The sequence below is a fragment of the Drosophila grimshawi genome, unplaced genomic scaffold, assembly GCF_018153295.1.
Source record: "Drosophila grimshawi isolate 15287-2541.00 unplaced genomic scaffold, ASM1815329v1 contig_848, whole genome shotgun sequence".
Taxonomy (NCBI): domain Eukaryota; kingdom Metazoa; phylum Arthropoda; class Insecta; order Diptera; family Drosophilidae; genus Drosophila; species Drosophila grimshawi.
In genome coordinates, this window is record NW_025063692.1 from 8,041,221 (window position 1) to 8,065,058 (window position 23,838).

Here is a 23,838-nt window from a genome sequence, read left to right on the forward strand (position 1 = left end):
GCACTTTACTCATAAACTCCTTGACAAGCTTACGACCTGATGACATGGTTTCTGTGGCAGTTGCTGTTGCCGTTGCCGTTGTCGTTTGGGCCATGCTGCAGGCCAAGATTGTCAACACTGTCCAAAGCAACCACAATTTAATTTCAATGAGAAAATGAGTATGTCGAATAGGAGAACTTACAGGCGATCACTAAAATCCATTTTGTGCATTTGCGCAACATTCTTGATGGTCAGAAACAAAATGTGTAACTGAATCATTAAGCAAATGTATCTAGCACTAAATACCCCCAAAAGGCAATTTCTACGTGCTGAATAGGGTAACACAATACGACACGTAGGATAGCGATTGAGTGTTGCATAACGTCATTGGTTGTGTAAGTAAAGCTTTGACATATAACATTTTAAATGTATCATTAAGGAAACCAAGAACAAAATAATTATTTTATATGTTGAAACGCAAGAAACTAAAGGATCTATGTAAACTTCAAAGCATATTTATGCAAATAAGTTGATTAGGTTCCAATTTCACTTTCTTTACATAGATATTACCTGTAGTTAGCTAACCTCATTTGTGGAGTTTGTTCCATTATTTTATTACTTAAGCTAACAAACTTATTTGATTTGTTTAGGTGCAAAGTAGGTTGCTGTAGTTGTAGTCTCATAGCAGAAGTCGGCAATTAGTTCCTATATTCAATATTCATGTTCATTGGTTTGTTTACCATAATTAATTAAATACTGGAATATTTAAATAAATCAAGTTCACAACGTTTTTTTCGGCTTGCAAGAAAGTATGTTTTATTCGATAACCAATGGTAGATAGATATAGACATAGATTGTATACTGTTTCACTTAAAGATTAACACTGACATTAACAATTGATAGATGTGCCGATCATTTTTGTTTTGTTTTGCCTTTGGCGCAGTTCTCATTTGCCTAGTTTCGGACCAGTGAGGGCACCCAATGGTCCACCTGCGGCATCAGAAGCAACGCCAGTAATCGTGCCCACTCCAGGCAATCCAGGCACTCCGGGGATTTGGGGCAATTGGGGCAATTGGGGTACTCCGGGTATTGGGGGCAGTTGAGGACGTGCCATTGTGTCGCCAAAGTAGCAGGCTGCAAAAGTGGTAAATGAGTGAGAATATCCCGTAATATATCCAGGCTTATATTAGTTTACATACCACACAGGACGAGGGCCACGAGGAATGTTTTGTTGAACATGTTTGTAGAAGTTGTTAATTCGAACTGTTTACTTGTTGCCCAAACTAACCGACTTATATAGGAAAAACTGTTGAGTATTTCAATATATGCTTCAGCACGTAGTAACAGCATATTTGTGTATAGTTCTCCCTCCCTTTCAATCTGTCTCACTTAGTCTCGAACTGACCTTACTCAACTAAATGAGGGAAATTATCCATAAGTCACTCATATCTGATTATGTACATTATACATATACATGTATCCATAGTCTTAAATGTAGCACCCTGTTTGGTTCTGTTCATTCCATTAGTATTTAGATAATTTGTTGTTTTTTGTTTTCAGTTTCATAATATAGCTTTTTAGCTTGCATTTACTTTTGGTCACGTTTATTTCAAATAATTAAAATTTCAACAACAGTCGTGCAAATTGTTTTCGTGTGTATTCATAGCATGCCCAATGCCCTGTCATCAGGCTGCCGAACAAGGCATATTCAAGTTTATTAAGTTTACCATGTCTAGAATATGTACAGTCTAGTATATGGTATATAAAATCCGCATCCACATTAAATATGGCTACAAATTGTTTCAGACAAATTCACTTTATCTTTATAATTAATATACATCATTAAATGGCATTATTTCATTTTTCTATTTCTCTCTCTCTCTCTCTCTCAGTTTCACTACTCACCAGAATTACTTGATTAGAGGGTATATATTAGTCGTAAACTAGTCTATTTGTGGCTCTCATTCACAATAACAATTAGTTATCTGCAGCATTTGACTTTATTTACAGCCAAAACGTAAATAAATATATTAAATACAGAACTTTTGAAAATGCATATCAAGAAAAAACACCGGAAGAATTAAAGATATAAATAATAAGGTTGGATTGTTAAATGATACTGACAAAAGTAATGATTGCTCTAATTTTCAATATAATGCAGCTGTTAACAGTCTGAACGCAGGGAGCCGTTGTTTCTGTCTTTTCGCATATCAAATGATTGCCAGCTGTTGGCCAAGTTTACGTGCCTGTTGACCAAGTTGAAAGAGCAGCAGCGACCCTCAAAATTAATAGCAAGCAAAATAGCCAAATAGAAAATTTGGTCTAAATGGCTTCCGATAGTTAAAGCTGGGTGTGAGCCACCAACACGTGGTTATATTTCCGGTATCAAAGATGCCATCGGCAAGCAGCAGCAGCAGCAGCAACAGAGAACAACAGCAACAATTGCTACTATGTGTGATTGGTATCTGAAAGATGACAGATGGCAGATACAAGATAACAGATAAGTAAATAGTGAAACTCACGTACATTCCACACGTTTCCGTGCGACGTGCAATATAAAAAAGCATCTGATGAGCATTTCACAAATCAGTTCAATTAACCAAATTTGTTAAGCAACAGCAACAGCAGCATCAACAAGCACCCAGAGGCTAATTAAGGAATTTCTGGGATGACAACAGTATCTATAGCAACAACCGCCATGTTAAATCGCATAATGTTGCTGCCAGTTTTGCAGGCACGTTGTCATTTAATTGCGCTCGTTGTGGTAACAGCATTAGGTAATTAGTTTGTCATGTGGTTGCCCTGTGGTAGCCAGTGGGAATCTGTTGTCTTCCGGCCTTCTAATTAATTCCCTAAACTAACCATTGATGATTTTCAGCCGCCTGCTGTCAGCTGTCTACGGCGCAGAACTCAGAGACATTCGTAGCAACAATTGTCAGCTCGAATAATGCGTTGCAATCTTTGAATGAGACGAGACTCAATGAGACAATAACAATCAATATTAGCGAGGTGATTGCTGCTGCTGCTGCGGCAGAGAACAATACAACAATAGCACCAACAAGCACAACAACAGAAGCAACAGCATCATCATCAAGCAGCACCACAGCAGCAACATCTACGACGACAACAGCTGCTAGCTCAACAACAGCAGCAACAGTTACAACACCAGCAGAAAGTTTCACAACAACAGCAGCAACAGTTACGACACCAGCAGAAAATTCCACAACAACCGCTGCAATAGAAACGACAAGTGCTGCAACAGCAACGCCAGACTTGAGCAACTCAACTACAGCAGCAACATCGACAACAACACCAGCATCAACACCAGGATTGAGCAACTCAACTACCACAGCAACTTTCACAACACCAACAACATCAACAACACCAGCAACAACAACAACACCAGACTTGAGCAACTCAACTACAACAGCAACTTCCACAACAACAGCAGGAGTACCAACAACAGAGTCAACCAGCTCCACAACAACATCAACAATAACAACAACACCACTAGCAAATACAACAGCAACAGCAATTATTGCTGCGAATACTACAACAGAGTTACCAGTCACAACAACAACACCAATCATAACAACATTTGCTGACAGCAGCAGCAGCAGTAGCAGCGCAGCAACAACGACAACTTTGCAGCCTTATCCAATGGCGCCATATCCAACTGTTTTTGGACAGATGGCAACCCTGAGCTTAGCCAAGCAGCTGCTCCAGCAGAAAAAGGAACGCTTGGGTCGCAAGGGACGCAAAGGACGCAAGGGTCGTAAGTTGCGTAGACGCAGCACAACAACAACAACAACAACGACAACAGAATCACCAATAGAAACAACAACAACGTCTGGCGATAATGATAATGATGATGATAATGAAAATGAAAATAATGCTAGCGAGCTTGATGATCCGGCCCTATTGGAGCCACTGCCAGAGTTGCCACTTAATTTGGGCAACATCGACAATCATCGCATTATCCCATAATACCTATACACAATTGGGCTAAGGCATTTTACCATTAACTAATCAAACTATCAACGAATTAATACATATTTATTTATTTTATTTATCACCTTTTTGTATTTGTATTTTACAGAACTGACATAATAATAAAGCAAACAAAATCATGTTGCATAAACAACTCAACGATTATGTTTATTCCTCTTTTTCTATTTTTGCTACGCCATCAAAATGTTGGAAAAATTGCAAACAAAAAACACAAAAACCCAAAAAAAAAAAAAACAAGTCATTAACAAGCTGCGAACAGCTGAAAAACGAAAACGAACTAAAATAAAATAAAACGCAGCTGATAATCTCAGCATAAACGACAAAAAAATAAAAGAAGAAAACTCAATTAGGCAATTAAATAAGCAGTTAAACACAAAACTGCTGACGTGTAAAGATATAGTGTACAGACATGTAAAAAAAAAAAACTATTTTCAGGAAGTTTAAAGTTGGCATTGAACTCTAATGTTGCGTATCAGCTATTAAGCAAAGTAAATTGCATAAGCTTAGTATTAGTTATTTTGTTTTGTACTAGTTGTTGTCTTATGACCTGCTAATGATATGCTATTATATAGTAAATGAATCTTCAGAGACTTTGTCAAACGGTCAAGTTGTAATTTGAAACGTAAATTTTTATGTTATGAGATGAATGAGTTAAGCTTGCAGCTAAATGAAACTCGATGAATTAGATAATTAATAGGACGATCCCATCTGATTATTAACAGACATTTAAATCACATTTAAAAGCCTTTTTATTTTCAAATATTTTAAAAAGGTTTTGTAAAACTCGCCAAATGTAAGCGGTAAAGAAAAACTACGACAATTAACTTAATTAATGAATTATCGAAGACTTACTCAGCTTTTCATGAAGGGGGCGCTGAATTCTTCAAATGGTCGGTATGGAGGCCACGCCCTAATCTGCTATTTACGCACCGGGTTTCTAATTAGGAACTTTTGTAAATTTCTTACTTTTCAACCAGCAACAATAATAATGGCTGACTTTCATTTGTGCTGAAAATGTTTCACCGATTTGTAAGCATTTATTTTACGCGTTAACAGTTGGTTTTGTAAAATATTCGCTTCTGTTTTCCAAGCCAAAAAATGCTGATTTGGTTATAGTATTTGCTGTGCACAGCCGATGTGCAGTGTTATGTTTAGGCAAAAACAACATTGCTGGCAATAACAAGAGCTCACACACTTACATCCGTACACCCATACACAAGCAATCACTGGCAAACAACAGTTGGTGTGCAATTAATTTAGCAAATTGTTTGCTCAGCACAAATAGCCACACAAAACAAGCCAACAACAAACACATGCACAGGCGCATACTACACACACACACACACACACGTGAGGCTGCCACATGTGGCAAAAATATATTTGCTTGAAGTTCGAGTTGCAAGCAGGCGCACATTTCCCCCCTTCAGCGCCGTGGCGCACTGGCTTGTGCAGGCGCACTAAACAAATACAATTTAACTTCCACTTTCAACACATCAACTCCAACACTCTCTTCCCTCTACCCCCTACTCCTCCCACTTTCTCGCCGCACGTTACCCCCTCAGCTGATAATGGCCAGCAGCCAAGTCAATTAGCGATGCCGCTCCCCAGTTTCAGAGCTCGTTTCAGGGCGCATTCAATTAAAGTTCCAAGCAAAAAAAAACAAAGTTCCCTCATTCTCGCACACAACTCTCGGCAAGTTTGTTTCGTGCAACGAATTATTCCTAGAGACATAGAACAAAATTTGTGTGAACGTCGACTTGTCAAACTGACAACTGACCAAGGGGGTGGCTACATACGTACATATATACATGCACATACATACGTACAAAGATATATTAGAAACAATAAGAATAAAATCTGCTATGCTGGCAGTAAGTCAATTTTGGTATATTTATGTGCAATCAATCTTATCTATTCGAAAGTGGCAAGTGCATTGAACTGTATGCAGCAGAGAGCATTCAGAGAGGGGATAGCTGAACAGGTGGGGTGTTTCTATCAATAAGCCACATGCCAAGTGAGAACGATAAGACGCATAAGCGTACATATTCTTAATGCAACAAAATAAATGCACACGTGCTTATCAGCTGGAGTGCAGCACGTGCTCCGGCTCACCTTCAAGCCTCAAAAGAGCTGAGCTTGGACCAAGCTGGTAGAGACTTTTGGCTTAAAAGCAGCTGGCGGGACAGAGGCAGAGACAGAGACAGAGGGAAACAGTTAGCAGTCAGACACAGTAGCCAACGCACAAGCAAAAATGCCAAGCACAACAATGAGGCAACAACTAATGCTGCTCCTGATTGCCGCAATGGGTAAGTGGCTCAAAGTGGCTTAAAATGGCTCAAAACTCCAGCAATCTGCAAATTACAGCATTGCAACTATCACAAGCCTTTCTGCTGAAGCTGCCCAAGTTGGAAGATCTGGCGGAGAAACTGGATGGGAAGCAGCAGAAGGAGGCGCTCAAGAAATTGGATTTCCTTAATTTGTTCACGGAGAAGAAGGAGAATGAAATGGAGAAAATCAAACAGTTTTTCGAAGACAAGAAGCTCAAACAACTCGAATTCTTTGAGGGCATCAAAGAAAAGGAGACGGCGAAACTCGAGGAGAAGATCAGCAAGAAGAGCAGCAAGAAGCAAAAGCCCAAAACAACCACAGAATGCTACAGCGACCACTACACCAGCAAGCCGACCTATGCCGAACATTCGTACGAGGAGCGCTACAAGAAGCAAGATGAAGAGGAAGAGGATGAAGAAGAGGAGATCCAGCAACCCAAAAAAATAGTCAAAGAGAAGCCCTGCGCCTGCAACACAAAGAGCGGCTACAGTGCCTACAATGGGTATGCGCCCACTGCGTACGATGTACGCGAAAATTACGAGGATGGTATTCGCTATTTTACATAGATCCCCTGCACACATTTACAAATGCATAGTTCATAATTTACAAACAAATGTACAAATGTCTTAAATTAATAAAACTAATAAGATCTTCAATTGTGATCGATCGTTTCTATATGCCTTATAGGATAACAGTATGTTAACTGTTTCACTTTTATGTGTCAAGCTTACCACAATTGTTTTTCATTTCAGACAATTTAAAGACTTTTATTCAATGAAACTTGTTTAAAAAATCATTCTTAAAGCAATAAGCAAATTCTGTTTTCGTGCATTTCAGAAACTAATCTACACAGAAGCACCCAATTTGAATTATATACATGTTTGCCTTGCACACACAGATGCCCCCCACAGCTGCCTCTCCACTTCTTCTTTTACCAATATGTTATAAACATAGAAAATGGGGTGTTGATGCCTCTTTTGCTACTGCTCCTATTTAAATAACCTCACATGATGCATAATTATATATATTTTTTTTAATAAATATCTTGTGAAAATACTTACGCATAGCCAAAGTGTGTGTGTGTGTATGTGTGTGATGGTAGGGGGGGTTGAGGGGGGGGGGTTTGGGGTGTGGGATGTGGGGAAGAACACACTTCTATTTAATATTTGTCTTGATGGCTGCATATGATTTGCATATAAATTGAATTCCCAGGTTTTACCAGTTGCGTTGCCCCGTTCCAGTCTTTTATGTAGACAGCCAATATTTTACACATTTTATGTCAGGGAGCATTCCCCGCTCAGCGTCTGATTCATCGTACCACACACACACACACACATACACACCAAACATACCCAATCATACACTCAGATAAAAACGCTACTTTCTTAATTAATGAACTTTAACTCTAGATTGATTATATTTTAATTGAATTTGATATCACAGTTGAATTAAGAATTTGATTTGAATTTCTTATCATTTAAGAATGCAACAATGTGCATAATCAAACTAACATTTATGCATATATATTGTACCCATTTAATTTCTTTGAGTGTAGAGCTGGTACTCCAGAGTCATCCGCGACGCTTCTGTCAACGCGACACTTCATCAAAGTTGTCAGCGTCGGCAATGACACATTGTGCCCATTTTTTGTATAAAATAAGGAAGTGCCACACAGCCATCCCCTCAACCTAAAAGCAGTCTCTGTCTCTGTCGCTCTCACTCTCGCTGTGTGTGTGTGTGTGTGTGTGATTGTGTCCTTCTCTGAGCACATATCACAACGCCGCAAAGTGGTTTATCCTGTCGTTAGGGCAGATAACGGCAAATAATACTCACATTATAAGAGGAAGTGCTGACAAAATCGAAGCGGGATTGAAAGGCGACTCAGAAATGCACTTTGATGCACACAGGTGGCAAAGCTACGCTTATAATTTCAAAGCAACTTCGGTCCATTGACCTTATTCATACAGCAAAATTGCACTGCGAATCATTGCGTTTAAGAATCTCTGAAATTACCAAAAGAAGAATTGTAAAACAAATGCCTTGTAGTATTTTATGCATTTGCACAAAAGATATTCACGCTATTGATCGGTATAGATTTAATAGTCAGACATTTGGATTTCCCATTTAATAGCTCAGTTGCAAAATCAATAAGATCCATTATTGCTTTTTATGACCAGCAATTATAGGGCACTTCCACAGCTAAAGCTACACATTGAATGGCGCAGAGGGGTGGCTCGATATTTGGGGTAGGGATATGCGTACTTCTATTAGCTTATTTCTCACATTGTAAGTAGATTAGCTGCAACTGGCCAAAAGGTCCTCGATGCGCCCCAAGCGACTGTTTGCAGTCCCCAACATAATCAGAATTTTTTCGCCAAACTATGATTATTTTCCAATTGTGTTGTGTGCCATGTGAGTGAGGAGTAGATGGTGGTGGCAGGAAATGAGCTGGCGAGGGTGATGCGGTTGTGGGTGGATGCCTAAGAACATTGCTGAATACCTCGTCATTCCAGTCAAATGCTACTGAAAAACTTTGGAGAAACTTTCAGCCCCAAGCGGATGTCGGCTAGAAAATGGACAACAGACTGGCTATATGGCTACGAGTCGAAAAAATACTGATGACAAATCTCGACAGTTGCTTGACAACTACACACCCTGCATACCCCTCATTAGCTGAAGTTTTGCGGCTCTAAGCTAACGCTGTTTATATGTTACATATATTTATATTATTTTTATATATATTTCTTACTTAGCTTAAATAAATTTGAGCTAATTAATCTGCTCAATTTGTTGTACATTTTGATTTAGGCTAACGTAGCACCAGCTAGCAACTAATTTACAGGGTATGCTGTGCCCACGAGCAGAATGGTTGCCCTTTCACCAGAGTTGGTCAAACTTTTGTGCAGCTTTTTGATAGCCCAATTTCTTTCATTGCTTGGCCACACTTTTTGTTGTTGTTGTTGTTGTTGTTTGTTTTCTTCGTGTTCAACGTTTGTGAGGGAAAGGGATCCAATCTTGTTAATTTCGAGTAGCGGAGTGCAGACTGGGGAAACGTCTAGAGCTTTCCGCCTAATTTCAGTACGTCTGTCTTTTGGGGTTTCCGAACCAAGCCCCAACTCTAATCTCACCCCACTCTCTTGCGCTATCTATGCTATCAATCCCAGCTTCTCTATCTATTTATCTAACTGTCCGATTGTCTGGCTGTCTGTTTGTCTGTCTGCTTGTTTTGGGTCACAAACACGCATGGTTTGCATGGGAATGGGGATGGGGATGGGGATGGAGAAGAGGCAGTTGGATGTTGGGGAGTGTTCGGTGTCCCGTAATCGCAATTAAGATAATCAAAAAAGTTTTGACTGTCGACTGTCGAAGCAGTGTTTTTACTTTCGTCTGAAACTTGCGATTTTTTTTTCTTCAAACTTTTCTCCTTTTTTTATGTGAGGACAGACAGAGTTAAGGTTGTTGAGCGAGGGAGAATACGGTGTGCCGCAGCGTATGCTACAAGTTTTTGGAATTCACCAAAAAACTGTCGTCTTAGTTGAAGTCGTTGTTGCCAAAGATGAGCTTGCGGCTTGGCTTGGATTTAATGACGGCACGAAAAACAACAGAGATTATTGTTGGGGAGGTACCCTGTAAAGTGGGCTAGGAATATTTAAGTTTATTAATAATATATACGGCAAATTGGGCGAAAGTTAAATCAGATGAAAAGAAGAGTTCACAAACTTTAGCCAAGTAAAAGTGACTGAGCCAAAAGAGAGAGAGAGAGGAAGAGAGAGAGGGAGAGAGTGAAGTATTAATTAGACTAACTGATACGTTAACTTTAAAGAGCAACGTAACTCTGGACACTTTGATACCTCGTCTAGGCATTTTTTCGTCTACAGGGTACGTCAACTTGAGGAAGACAAAACTTGGTCCGGTCAAGACTGTTTGCAAGGATTTGTGTGGTTTTTTTTTTTGTTATTGCATACTTTGCGGCTATTACGAGCTAGTCTCAGCTTAAGTTTCAAGTTTTATTATTTTAAGGGAAACCAAAGCTGAAACAATAACCGAAATAAAAAGCAAGCTTTTTCTAGTGTACACGCTGAGAAAACTTGCCAATTAACATTTGTGATGAACAGAGTGGAAACGATGAGCAGTGCTTGCAAGTGAACAGGGTGGCATTTAGGTTTTGGGGGACATAGTAACAACTATTCGGTAAATCATACTGAGATTTGTACCAACTCATGAGGCAACGAATTTAATTCGAATCAAATCAAGCAACGCATATATTACAGTCGTTCAGGTGAAAGCTGGACAACAATACAGACACACACACACACACACACATGCACAACACCCATTACACACACACACACACGCACATGCAGCGAACGGATGCAGCGTTTAGCAACTTCCGTAGCAAATGAAATGAAAAGCCCCAAACGAAGGTTGGACTTGGATGCAGGCAAAGGCGACCCAACTCAAAGGAAATGGGAATCGACAGGCGACGAGACAGCGCACAGACGCAATATTATACAGCCCGTACCCCCATCGACCCCTGCCACACCCATCGCTTCTGCTTGGGTCAGACACAGCGTAAGAAGAAAACGAAGCTGAACAAGTGAAAAGCAGATGAAGAAGAGTTAGACAAAGTGGCTAAGGGTTGCGACTGTCGGTCGATTGCCGATAATCAAAGGGCGAAAAACACAAAACAAGAGCGTGCCAAAGGCAAAAGCAATTGCGCGCGCGGGGTTGGTTGCTTGGCAGGCTATTGCAATAATTTATATATATAAAAATATATATATATATATATAAAATAAGTAGTCAATTTTCACTTTTACATTTATGCAGTCTGTGTTCTCATTTTCACTTACTTGTTAAATATGTTTTTGCTTTCAGCACTGTCTGCAGACATTTATCCAACTTCTTGATGGTAAGTACACAAACAAATCCCGCAGAGTAAAGTAGATTTAAACAACATCTCTAGACAAGTGCCGTAAATGCAATCGAATAAAATCGAAGGGGCTGTCATTATAATAAAATCCATTCCATGATTATTGACTTCAAATTTAGCTTATAGCAATTGTTATAAAGCTTAATCATAATTAAACTATGATGAAAATCAAAATTCACCATATATATTTGCAACTGATATCCATCTATAATTAATTTAAACGATTTTCAATTCCAACTTGACAGAATATTGATTGTCAGTTAATCTACTAAACATTAAGTAAACGCATTTTCTTTTCTGTTTCAAGCAAACTTTACATTTGTTGAGCAACCAAATTATTATAATTAGTTGTAATTATCCATTTATCCCAAAATTGAGAGCACTATTAGTGTAACTGAAACTGTTAGTTATTTTAGCACTAGCAGCACTTGAACAGAACATAGAATCCAGAATCAGAAAACAAAGTACTTGGTATTATTTATGGCAGCTTTTTGGCCCAAGAGCATGGGTGAGTGCTGAGTGTACTATAATCATAACTAAGAGTAAGAGGAGATAGAGACGCAGCAGCATTCATAATTGCAATTAACGAAAGGAACCCTTCACACACACACACACACACACACACACTAAAGTGAAAGTAAACAAAATCCTCAAACCAATTGAGCCACAAAAACCGCTTCGGTCAACAGAATTTTGAGCATTCACCTTCACTGCGCTCAGTGCAACTTTCACTTTAGCCCCATTTTCCCTTCAACCTCCCTCCCTCTCCCCTCCCTATCCCTTTCGCACTTTTTGTGGCATGGTGTGGGGCGGAGGGTTAAAGCCATTGAAGCAAATGCGAAGTAAACAAATTAAATAATGTTAATAACGAAATCTTGCTTTCAACATAAACAGCAAATATGCAAATGTCTTCATAGGATGGAAACCTGCTGAGCGCAGCTCGTTGCCAATTACCAGAGGCTTGGTCGGAAGGGTCGGCATTAGTGGCGGTAGCGAGGTGGAGGTGGAGGAGGTGAGAGGGGTGTTAGTTAGGTAAGTGTATACTAACTTATTCCGATTTTGGGATTGGCCTGGCCACTCAGAGCACGTGCCAGCTATGCAAATACAATGGGTTCAACACTGACTGCAGCCAAAGGAGATGTAAGCTGTAAGATGAGAGAAATGGCAGATAAACAATTGATAAACATTATTTGTCGCTGTTGTTGTTCTTGTTGAATCAAAGCCAAAACAATAAGCTGTCAGTCAATTTGCATAGATTTCCTTGTCGATCCACAAAGAATATTGCTTTACACAGCTGAATGAACGTAGTAATCAATATGTAGCTACCCAAAAAAAAAGTAGCACAAATCAAGTCTTTAAAATAAAATGATGAAAAAGAAAGTGCTGAAAAGCAGAAATGAAAGCAAACTGCATTTTTCATAATCTATAAAATATTGTCAGAGCTGAGAATGTAGTAAATACAATTATTTCAGGCAGACTGGAAGCATAATGCCAACGGCTACGAGAGCAATTTATGGGTACTATAATTTTGTCGCGGAGATTGCAATGCATTGAAGGAGATGTCTCCAAAGCCGTATGGTTTATTTATTCTGGACCAGCATTACTAGCCTAGTCTAACCAAACTAGTCTGTCATGGGTACTTGAATTCGTGCCACTTTTATGGTAGTTCATCAATGTGGTAATAAACTAATTTTAGACATTAGTTTATAGCATGAGCAAAACCGAATTATTTTTCTACATCGGTTTGTCGGAGTTATTAAATTGGACAATTCGTATATAACATAACATTTTCATCAGTGGCTGCTTTAAGGCTCGGGCCAACAAAAAGGATTCAAGACATGTCTTGGTGTCATTATATTAGTTTCGTGTACGGAGACAGTTGCAATCTATTGCATTCTGCTGAGTGCTTTTGTGCTTTTGACGAGCGACTCGTAAAATCCACTTTTTATATGGCAACGAATTGCATTTTGATATTAAGTTTATTTATATGGACACACATACAGACATATTACCTGCTCTAATTCTTGGTACACAGAAAATGCACAGAGTCCAAGGAGTGGCGAAAGGGGCGGTTTGAGATCTCTTTCTGCTGCGAGTCCGATGCGCGTCAGTCAGTCAAGTGTAAAATTAAAAAATGTCAACAGAAAATTCCTTTGGCATCTCTTCAATTTTGTGTTTTACACAATTTCTCGACTGTTGTTTGTGGTCGTTGTTGCCTTTTGCAATTATCAGATATCGAAGCTACACTCAGAATAAATAACCAATTAAGAAAATCGCGAAATATTTGTAACTATTTCAATGCAGAATTTTAGAAGAATTTGTTTTGTTGATTTTGGGGAATGCGTTACTTTTAAGAAATTGAAATCGTGAATGTAGAGAAATAATGTTTATGAACGAAATCAAAATATAAGGCAAATATTTTTTTAAGTGGAAAAGTCCTGGTTCAAATATACAATGCGCCCGCCTCCAAACATATCCCGATCCCGACGCCCCCCGTACGCAACTGGTCATAATACCACGATAGACAGGTAAACCATAAAGCCGTAAAGCCAGAGAGGCAAGAAAATCCGACCGTGAAGCAAATCTCGACTATTTCTCAAGTTTTTTTAGTCGGCATGACAAATCGCATGAGTCCCTAAAAAAAAATAACAATACAAAAAGGTAGAGCCGGGTATCTGCGCTGGTCGTGCAAAGGTGGAGGAGCGAAGTGAGCGGGAGTGACAGCATCTCAACTAATGTCAAAATTCAATTGGAATTGACAATATTTGCTCGGAAGGCAAACAAAAACAAATAGAAAATAATATTATGCAAATGCAGAAAGTCAAAAGCAAAATGGACCACAGAATCCCGAGAGAAAGCTGAGAGTAACTGAGAGATTGTAACTACGCATAAGGAGTGTTGGGGCGGTTTGGGGCGGTCTAACTGAATTGAGGGTTGTTATACACTACCAAAAATTTGTGCTTTAATAATACTCAAAGTGAAATGTCGATTTCAATTATTATATCAAAGAAATCTATATAGTTGTAATCGGGTTTTACTTTGGAGCTAAGCTTAAGTAATACTATTCAACACTTTTAATTCACTTTCGTATAACAAATCGTTCCTTAAATTCAAATCAAACCCCAATCAATTGTAATTCCAAATTCTTTTTGCTTTTAGTTTGTATATAGTTGGTTTATACTAAGCTTTTGTACAGTGTATGCCTTAGCTTTGAGTTTTGTTTTCTTTTTTTTTTTGGGTGGGTTTCTTCGCATTCTTATCACATTACGTAACAGGCCGCAGACTTGAGTTCGAATAACACACAAAAACTAGAGGGTAGCCCCCTCATATGTGCGCTGTTGGGGGTTGTCAGTGTGTGACGAAGGGGGTTGGGGTTGAGGGTTTGCTTTTCGCATTCAATTCCTGGCGGGGGATTGCGAATGCGGATACACGCATCAACATTCATTTAGTTTGCAAAAGATGCGGCTTTCCGATAGCAAATAGCTGCAGAAACATTTTCATTGTTTTCCCCACATTTTAATGTCCTTCTTTAATTTTCTCAAAAAATGATTTTAAAATGCAAATTTTCTGGCGTACAGCGTTGGCAGATAATCAATAGAGGATAAGACTTTAAGAATGAGGCCTTACAAAATTGGTCAAACGCTTTAAAATAGCAAAAGGCAGAGCTAAAAATATTATTAAAAGAGCACTGGAGACACAGAGAAATAAGCTGAAGCACAGGAAGAACAGAAGCGTTTACATTTCGAATGGTAATGTGTCAGAAAAGAGAAGAAGAGAGAAGTGATCATCACGATACTATTTTGCTGTTTTATTTGCAATCATTTTTTGCCCATGATACAAATTAGTTCGTGCATAAAAAACTCTTTAGTTATACGTGTTTTAGTGACAGCAATTCGGCTCTGGTCTAAAGGTGTACATTATCTTTGACATGCTTTACTTGTTTATGAATAGCTTCAGTATTTCACATTGCTTTGCATCTTTGAGGCGACTCTTCCAATCGATTATGTAGATTCTCGTGTTGTGCTTAGCCTTATTTGCTGTTTGCTTCTCTTCTTGTTATGCTTCTGTCGAATCGCCTCTCACTTGCTCTTAATGCTTTCTAGATGCGTGGTTATTAACCCCTTGTGTGCGCTTAACCCTCTTGTGTATTATATTTGTAATCCAGTGTTGACCATAAAACATAAATGAATTTCCCGCCTAGCGCTGTGTCATAATTTTCAATTTGTATACCCAATATTAATATCGATTGTGGCCGACAACAAACTGAATCAACTGTATCTCCGACCACATCCTACAAATGGGGGGAAAACAACATAACAATAAAATTTTTACGCCACCATGGCGCTCTAACCCTTTTAGATGGAGAGCAAGAGTTTCACAGCGGTTGGGGTGGAGTACAAGATTTTTAGCAAAAGCAACAACTACCCCCAGTGCACGCGCCCCCGTTTTTTGGCCCTTGTCACTTTAGACACAATTTAAGTAAGCGTAAAACTGCAAATTGCTGCTGGGCAGCTCCACAGCCCCGCCCCATCCCACGAAACCCTTTCAGACATGACACGACAGGAGACCGACTTTCGGATCTGAGCCACAATAAATTCAACTGGCACGCGTCCCGCCCTGAAATGCACTGGGCAACAGGAAGTGCACAGAAAGAAAAAAAGAAGATTTAATTCTGAAAGTTTGAAATTTCTTAAATCCCAATTTCTTCCATCATTTAAGTTATATTTACGAAGTCTTCAATTCCAAGCATTTTTTCATTATTAGTTTAGAATTAGGCAACACATCAACTGAGATGAAGTTCGATATTTCATCTCGATCAAAAGAAAATATTTAAAAACCATCTCAAATGATTTGGCAACAAAAAGTGGAATTCAAACCTCATTTTCGGGCTCATAATAAGTATTTTAGTACTTATATCTTCTAATTCGAACAACTTCATATTCTTTTTCAGACTTCGTGTGGTCATTTTAGGTAAGTAATTTAATCCTGCTTATTGAAAGTATTTACAAATTCTTTTATTCAAGATCTACTCACATTTTTCTTGCTGTGTAGTAATGTGCAAATGTGAAAGATGGAATGGGCAGAAGCAACTTGAAATTTTTGGACATTGTCTCATTGTCACGCTTCTTTCTGGCCCAGACGCTCTGCATAATGAGATGACAACCCTCGACGACTCTCGACCAAAGTCAAGTTTCCCCAGACGCAAATCAATTCATCATAATTTAGCATAAATTTATGCGATTTAAAGAGCAGATACTGAGAAGCTAGAGAAGAGACCGGTATTCAACTTGTAATCGCATTAGTTGCACATTTTATTGTTTTGACACGATGTCAGGTGGTTGTTGTTGTCAGGTGGCTGTTGGCAGCCACATCGGCAACTGGCAGAAGAGGAAGAAGAACTGCGTTGACATGTGTTCGTGCCAGACGTAAGAATCATGCTTGACATCTTGTAATAGCTACGGCAAGATGACGCTGCTCTCTTGCAACGATAATAGGCTTAAAGCTTGTGTGTGTGTGTATCTGGGTGGGTATGTGGGCGTCTGTTCCCATAGTTACTGGTAATGACCACAGTTTGCTGACAGGACGTTTGTTGGCAATCATCAACTCGTGATGCAAAAATACCCAGTGGGCACATAAGGCACAATAAATAAAAAAAATATTAGGAAATTGGTAGTATATTTAATATATTTAATTATACTAAGCTTTTATATTTGTTCACGTAATATTGTAAAGTTTTATAAACACAAAACTCAAATTCTTGGATAGCCACAATTTGTGCCACTAAAATTCTACAAATATTTCTTAATCTCTTCCAATTTGTGGTACACATTTGACAACGACTTAAATAGCTAACAGCGCGGAAAACAGAGCATATCTGTAATATATAGCACATACTCCCCCACCATCGCCCTACCCATTCCTACTACTACTTTCTCTCATTCTCTGTCTGTCTGAGCAGGTGATTGGATGATTGTCCTCGCAGTTTTAGACTTTATAGCTCTGGCTTGGCTTAAAATTGTTGCCACCACTGAAACACACACGTTGAGCGAACGCTTTGATTGATGCGTTGTAACTTCGCGTAAAATTGCACACCAGCCAAAACCAAAGGCAAGACAGCAAGGTATATTTGTGGGAGGCAACGCGGCAGCTACTTGTGTCAAAGCCGAAACACAGACAAATAGGAAATTACAACTTAGTTGGGGCACGCCGAAGGTTCTATGCTCTTACAGACCGTTATGGCAATTCGAGATAAGCGATTTAAACATCTGTTAAAAAAAAAAACCAAATACCTAATATATGGATAGACAAACCTGGCTGTATCAAAAAAGATTATTCATACATCATACCCTATTTCGTTGACAGTTGACAGTGTATAGACACAGAGTCTGACTACAAACGGAAGGAAGCATTCAGGGCAGACGAACACAATTGTTTTGGAGCACAACAGCTTTAAAAATAGGAAATTAAAATTCCAATAATAGCATTATCCGAGTGTCTGGCTGTGTGTGCTTATGTATGTGTGTGTGTGTGTGTGTGTGTTTAGCCACTAAGTATGCTTTAACTTCTGTCGTTCTATTTCTCTGTCTGTCTCTCACTCACTCTGTCTTTTTTGCTCTTTAGGTTTTCTATCTCAGTCGCCGACGTGAGCTATAAAAATAAATTAAGCCACAAATTGCAATTTAATTTAAGGTTTACTTCCGCCAACGACCCTAAGCGACTACCTCGCGAATCCCAACCTCTACGTCTTGCATCACTTTTGTACACACCCCGAACCTGTGGCCATATTAAAATATCTTGCCACATATTTTGGGTTGCCGTAGCTGCTGCGTAGGTGTCGCTGCTGCTGCTGCTACTGTCCGCATACACATGTTAAACACCCCACTACCCCTCCACTCCCATCCCCATTGCTTTAGATTCGCCGTTTGTTGCATACCACTGAGCAAACTTGCGGCTGCTGAGGCACACTGTGCGTGTGTGTGTGTGTGTGGGTATTTGTGTTTGTGTTGAAAATTTATGGCATTGCAATTGCAAATATAATTAAAATTTTGAGCTAGCTGCGCAGCGCACTTTTATTTAATTTTATGTTTTTGCTTCCTGCTTAATTTCTTTTGCCTGTTTGTTCATTCACACATTCACATATTTGAAATTAATTTATTATAAGATTTAACCCATAAATCGAATTTGAAACTCGCCTTAAAATCGCCAGCAGGAACTTTTCCCTCCGAGAGCGCAAACTAAAAAAGTGTTGCATACTTTTTAGCTGTGAAATGTTTGAAATTGAAAATGCAAAAGAGAAGCTTCCATTTCGCTTCCGCATGTATTGAAGCTATGCATACCTTATTTATAAGCAACCTACAAATTCACTAGGATATATGTTAATCGCATATTTCTTATGCTTTTTTTTCTTCCTTTCTATAGTGCGCTATGAGAACGAATTCCATTTGGTTTCCCATTTATAATTGACTGTTGTTGTTTCTGTTGTTTTAGTTGCTGTTGTTCGAGCATTTTATATCCGGATAATGTTTGCGAATCCAAGGATAATGTACACGATTTCAACGCTAAATAAACTTGTTTCCGCTAGCTTGCGTGTGTGTTGTGTACGGTTGTTATTGTTGTTGTTGTTATTGTTGTTATTGTTGTTATTGTTGTTGTGATTGTTGCTGCTCTTTGACTTTGCTGCTTCTTGCTTTCAACTTGGCAATTTTATGCTTCAATTTCCGTTTTGTAAAGCGTGCAACACTCGCAGCCATCACGAAGCGCGTCATTGCCAATTGAGTCGCCAGACAGGCAGACAGACAGCGAGACAAGGAAGACAGTCACAGAGGAAGAGAGAGAGAGGTGAAAAGATAGAGAGAGATGGGGAACGAGACATTGAGAAAGCGACACTGCTATTTCTATTTTAAGCTAAATTTCTTGTTTTCCTTGGTTGGTTTCCCTTTTTTTTTTATGAGCCATTTTGGTAGGTGAGGTGGTTCGAGTGCTGCAGATCCTTTGTTGTGCTTGGTGGTTGTTGCAACTGCTCACCTGTGTGCTTGAGTGTTTCAGTGTTCCAGTGAGTGTGTGTATCATACTCAACCGCAGCGTAAAACCGTAGAATGCCAATGCCGCGTTTTTGCTCAGTTTTTCCAACTGTCGTCCTCATTGACGTTTGACATTTGACATTTGATATGCTTTAATCAAGTATAAAAGCAAACGTACATGTCCTAAACAACGGCAGGAGTGCCGGATAGGATAGGGAGGTAAGTACCACACATAAAATGCCATGCAACATGCAGCGGCCGTAACAAACAGCAACATGTGGATATTAAATTGACGGCAAACTTGCTAAATAAATAATGCACACTATTCGCAAATGGACATAAAACCAACGCACCACCGTGCACCATCTGCAGCTCCACAAATGATTGCGCCACCCTCCCCCTCTCTTTCTCTCATTCTCTCTTACTCTCTCTGTCGGTTTCTTGCCACATGGGCTACGGCTTCGAATTTTGGCTAACTCAATCAGTCGTCCATGACCCAGCATCCCATTAAGGGGGGCTTTTTATAGGGTAGTGGGTAGTTGGGGGCACGGTGTGTGGCAGCTAGCAAGTTAAGCGGCAATCATCATTCGAACGACATGTTTTCCATTTATTTTTCCTCGCAATTTTCGCTGCTGGTCAGTTCAATCAACTTTTTTGTTGTTAACTACACTTTGCAGAACTATATGCGATTTATTTATTTATATAATTATTTTCCTTCTCGGTTTTTATATATGTATGTACTTGATAGATTCTTTCAGACATTTGATTTAAAGAATTCTTTTTCTTCCAGCGCAAAAACAAATGTTAATAATGTTACTAAAAAGCTACAAATATTTTTGTATATCTTTTGCCAAATTGTTGTCAAAATACATATATAATATACCATCGCCCATTTGGATATTATTAGTAATGTGCATTTTGCATAGGAACTTATTGTAAATATAATGTGAATCAGACGGATTTAACAACTGACGCTGTGTCAGAAAAAGGCACAGACTGAAAACTAAAGGCAGGCTGACAGAGCACGGCCTTCAAGTTGGGGGATTGGATGACTTGGATGGTTTGGGTGGTCTGTGATGCGGTGTTCAATGTACCCCGGCCTGGTGGTGACTTTTCCAAGCGATAATTAATGAAATCAGACAGTGTGTACGCGTAACAAACGCCACAAACAACGAGTCCATAGTCCATACACTCAGAGAAAAAACATGCACAATTTATTAAGACATTCGCCTCGGACACCAGAAATGCATCTTTGTAAAAATAAGTAAAATTGTATTTTGAATTTTCATTTGAGGTAGATTTTTGTCAATAAATACGCTTTGGATAATCACATTTTCCGACAAAAGTTGGGCTATATATAAACTTATTCATTTTTCTTAGTGCAGTTATAGGCAAGTGGACTGTGCTTCAATGAGCAAGTTGACCGATGTGTATGTGTATGTGTGTGTGTGTGCTGTGTTGGGTTGTGTGGTGAGGTGTGCTGTGTGGTGCTGTGTGTATCGATGAGTGGCGCTGAATGCTCTTAACGAGAAACCGTTTTAATTGAGTTTGCATGTTTATGGCTGCTCTTACACTTGAGTAGTGGCAGCTGAGGGCTGTGGCTGTGGCTGCGACTGCGGCGACTGTTGATGCACTTTTTTTTTAACCAACACCCCATTGCCATCACCCACTGTCAGACTATCATCCTCACTGCCACTGCTTTTTAGGCTGCCCTTCATATGCGCAATTACTTTGAAAGCAACTCGGCGGCCCCCAAACTTCGCAGCTGCTTCAACACAGAGCAAGGAGAGAGGGGGTATATTGGGGAAATTAAGGTTCAGCCACATATTGTCATGTACAATAGCATCATTTGTGGCCTGAGGTGGTGTCGCCTCGTCTGCCACAACCACCAATTTTGGGGGGCAAGGACAACATCAAATGTAACCGCATGCTGCTCCTGCTTGCCTGATGAGGGTCAATGGTCCATTAGTGTGTATGTATATTGTGTGTGTAATGTGTGTGCCAGCCGCATGTGGCGCCGTGTTGCCCTGGCAACTTTTAGCCTTACAACAACAGCTGTGCGAGCTGCTGTTACTGCAGCACACACAGTGAAAAATAAAGAAAGGATATTGAAACTCGAACGAGATGTTTCTCAAATAAATGTACTACCCAAAATAGTCTTTAAAAAAGCTTCATTTCAATATGTCCTGTGTGCTGAGATCGAAACTTTAACCAATTAGTTTTAGATATACAAAATTTAGGTGCGGATGTCTCTACATATTTTTTCAGTGCACGATGGTAACGGTGACTCAACTGGCAGCAGCTGGTGCATAATTATTTGTTGATTATGTAAATTTCAGGCCGAGCTTCCAAAACTCTATTAATAGTTGCCCCAAGTCGAGAGCTATACATATATTAATAATATGTATGAGGACTATGCACCTACCATAAAGTCCTGCAGTCAAGCGCAGACATTTTTGCCAAGGCAAGAAAGGGTGCACAAAGAGGGCACAATTGGAGACAGGTCTGGTGCGGGGAGGGGAAAGCTGTGATGTGTTTGTGCAACAAAGCAAATTGCAGTAATCCATTTTGCAGGCACATCAGCTGCTACTGGTGCTGCTGCGTCTGCGTCTGCATATTCTTCTACTTGTGCAATGGTGGCTGCCACCGCTTGTTGCAAGCTGCTGTTTGTTATCAAATAAAATGGATTTTTATTAGATTTTGCCTGTGAAAGGCGAAGATTTAAATTTATTTCTTGTTTTCCTAGCATCTTTGTTCGCGTATTTATTTTTTTTGCTATTCGCTATTTTTATTTATTTATATTTTTTATTACTTTATCTGTTTTTATTCCATGCTTTGCGCTTTGCACCGCTTTGTATCCAAGATTAATGAGGACAAAAAGGAAATCCGATGAAAAAAGAAAGAAAAACACTATAAAATAAAGGAGAGTTGAGTAACGGCTCTCCCCCCAAATCCGTCCATCACCGCTCAACGTAATTCCGCTCCCTGCTCAGGGATTTCAACGGTTTGCGCTATTCCCTGTAGACTATTGGGGGTAATCTTTTATATACAACTATAAACAGTAAGAATTATAAAATTTAATAATGCTCTGAGCTTTATTGCGGAAAATTTCATTTAAAATAATCAAAGTTTACAACGGTACTTAAAACAACAACGGTTATCTAACAAAATGCCACCAAATATGGTAGAAATCGGCCGATTGTTCCTATTAAAACTATATTATATTGTTCAATTGTTCAATACTAATAGGTTTTTTTATTTGTTGGGAGCATAATAACACACATAATTGATAAGTTTAATCACTAGTCATATAGTGATCCGATCCGGAATAAGAGTTTCATCACGATAGCTACAGAAATGTGCGACCAGTTTGCAATGAAGCGAACATGGCTATATCAACTCGGGTGGCTATGCTGATCAAGATTATATATACTATGTCGGGTCGGAGATATCTCCTTCAATGCGTTACAAGAACATATTTGACATCCCAGCTCATTCATATACTTATCTTTCTCCAATATAGGTTCTGTCGACCAATCACACCTTGGCTCAATTGACAACTTGGTGTTTGTGTGAGTTTCGTGGAGTTCAAAAACGTGTATTGAATGTTTGTTGTTGTACATTTTGGTTTTAAACAAAGTGAAATAAGTTAACGGCTGAACATTGGCAGATATCTCAATGTCAAATGGGCAGGCCAAAAGCACTGTGTGTGTGTAGTAGGAAGGGTGCGAAAACCAAAAACTTTTGGCGTCAAAAGAGGAAGCACGGTCTGTAAGCACACACACACACACACACACACAGAGGAGCTGAGGTTGTGTCAGCCATGTGGACAACGCCGTCGACTGTGACACCTTTGTGGCATATCAAACGGAACTATGCGGAACGAACACGTGAAAACACGCATCCAACAACAGCAAGAACCTAACAACAACAGTGCCAACGACAAAACATGCCAGAGACAATAACTTCATCTGGCAAACGTGTGGCATCACACTAAGAAAAAAAGCAAAAAAAAAAAAAAAACAGAAGAAAAGATTGAGAAATTTCCACTCAACTAAGACATTTTCATATATTAGATGTGTTTGCATTCAGAAACAGTTTCATTCTTTAAGCCGCTTCAGATATTTCTTCAATAAAGAACTTGATTACTTGGCGTGAGATATTTATTAGCACTTGAAGTATTCGAAGCCCTCAGAACTCATTCTTATTTCATCTTAATATAAGGCAAGATCAAGTAAGTTCCCAAATTAAGAAAGCCAACGATTTCACTTATTTCAATTACAAATTGCTTATATTAAGTAATTTTTAGTCAACTCAAACATTTTTGCTCATCAATACTAGTATTCCTTTCAGGTTGAATGTTCATTTGGCAACCGCGTATTTTCTCTGAGTGTAGCGAGCGAAAGGAGCTGGAGGAAGCATAGACAGGACGCACAGGAGGTAGCTGGAGTAGAACGAGGATTTTGTAATTTGATGCCAGGATGCCGAAGTTGCGGCGGGTGTATTGGGGGGTGAGGTGTCGGGGTTGGGGGTTGGGGTTGGGGGTTGGTGAAGCATACACAGGGCATA

The 23,838-nt window shown here is 39.3% G+C and overlaps 3 protein-coding genes across 3 annotated transcripts; 2 read left to right on the forward strand and 1 right to left on the reverse strand.

Annotated features, from left to right (window-relative positions):
* Window positions 1-767: 767 nt before the first annotated feature.
* LOC6565748 (elastin) lies at window positions 768-1,255 on the reverse strand. The gene is made up of 2 exons (XM_001992260.2): window positions 1,179-1,255; window positions 768-1,113 (listed from the first exon to the last, which is right to left on the reverse strand). Exons 1-2 carry the CDS (start codon window positions 1,216-1,218, stop codon window positions 926-928), a joined length of 228 nt encoding a protein of 75 aa, XP_001992296.1. The 5' UTR covers window positions 1,219-1,255; the 3' UTR covers window positions 768-925.
* Window positions 1,256-2,581: 1,326 nt separating this feature from the next.
* Window positions 2,582-4,128, forward strand: LOC6565749 (cell wall protein DAN4). Its single transcript, XM_032738842.1, has 2 exons — window positions 2,582-2,756; window positions 2,858-4,128. Exons 1-2 carry the CDS (start codon window positions 2,693-2,695, stop codon window positions 3,964-3,966), a joined length of 1,173 nt encoding a protein of 390 aa, XP_032594733.1. The 5' UTR covers window positions 2,582-2,692; the 3' UTR covers window positions 3,967-4,128.
* Window positions 4,129-6,209: 2,081 nt separating this feature from the next.
* On the forward strand, window positions 6,210-6,980 carry LOC6565750 (intersectin-1). Its single transcript, XM_001992262.2, has 2 exons — window positions 6,210-6,296; window positions 6,355-6,980. The coding sequence occupies exons 1-2, from the start codon at window positions 6,242-6,244 to the stop codon at window positions 6,882-6,884; spliced, it is 585 nt and encodes a 194-aa protein (XP_001992298.1). The 5' UTR covers window positions 6,210-6,241; the 3' UTR covers window positions 6,885-6,980.
* Window positions 6,981-23,838: the final 16,858 nt, after the last annotated feature.

What these genes read in the sequence shown, in the direction of transcription:
- LOC6565748 (XM_001992260.2), bottom strand. Translation starts at nt 1,218, where the DNA reads ATGTTCAACAAAACATTCCTCGTGGCCCTCGTCCTGTGTG. An exon ending in CGTGGCCCTCGTCCTGTGTG is followed by an intron (nt 1,114 to 1,178) that starts GTATGTAAACTA and finishes CCACTTTTGCAG; the next exon opens with CCTGCTACTTTGGCGACACA.
- LOC6565749 (XM_032738842.1), top strand. Translation starts at nt 2,693, where the DNA reads ATGTTGCTGCCAGTTTTGCAGGCACGTTGTCATTTAATTGCGCTCGTT. An exon ending in CGTTGTGGTAACAGCATTAG is followed by an intron (nt 2,757 to 2,857) that starts GTAATTAGTTTG and finishes GATGATTTTCAG; the next exon opens with CCGCCTGCTGTCAGCTGTCT.
- LOC6565750 (XM_001992262.2), top strand. Translation starts at nt 6,242, where the DNA reads ATGCCAAGCACAACAATGAGGCAACAACTAATGCTGCTCCTGATTGCC. An exon ending in GCTCCTGATTGCCGCAATGG is followed by an intron (nt 6,297 to 6,354) that starts GTAAGTGGCTCA and finishes TGCAAATTACAG; the next exon opens with CATTGCAACTATCACAAGCC.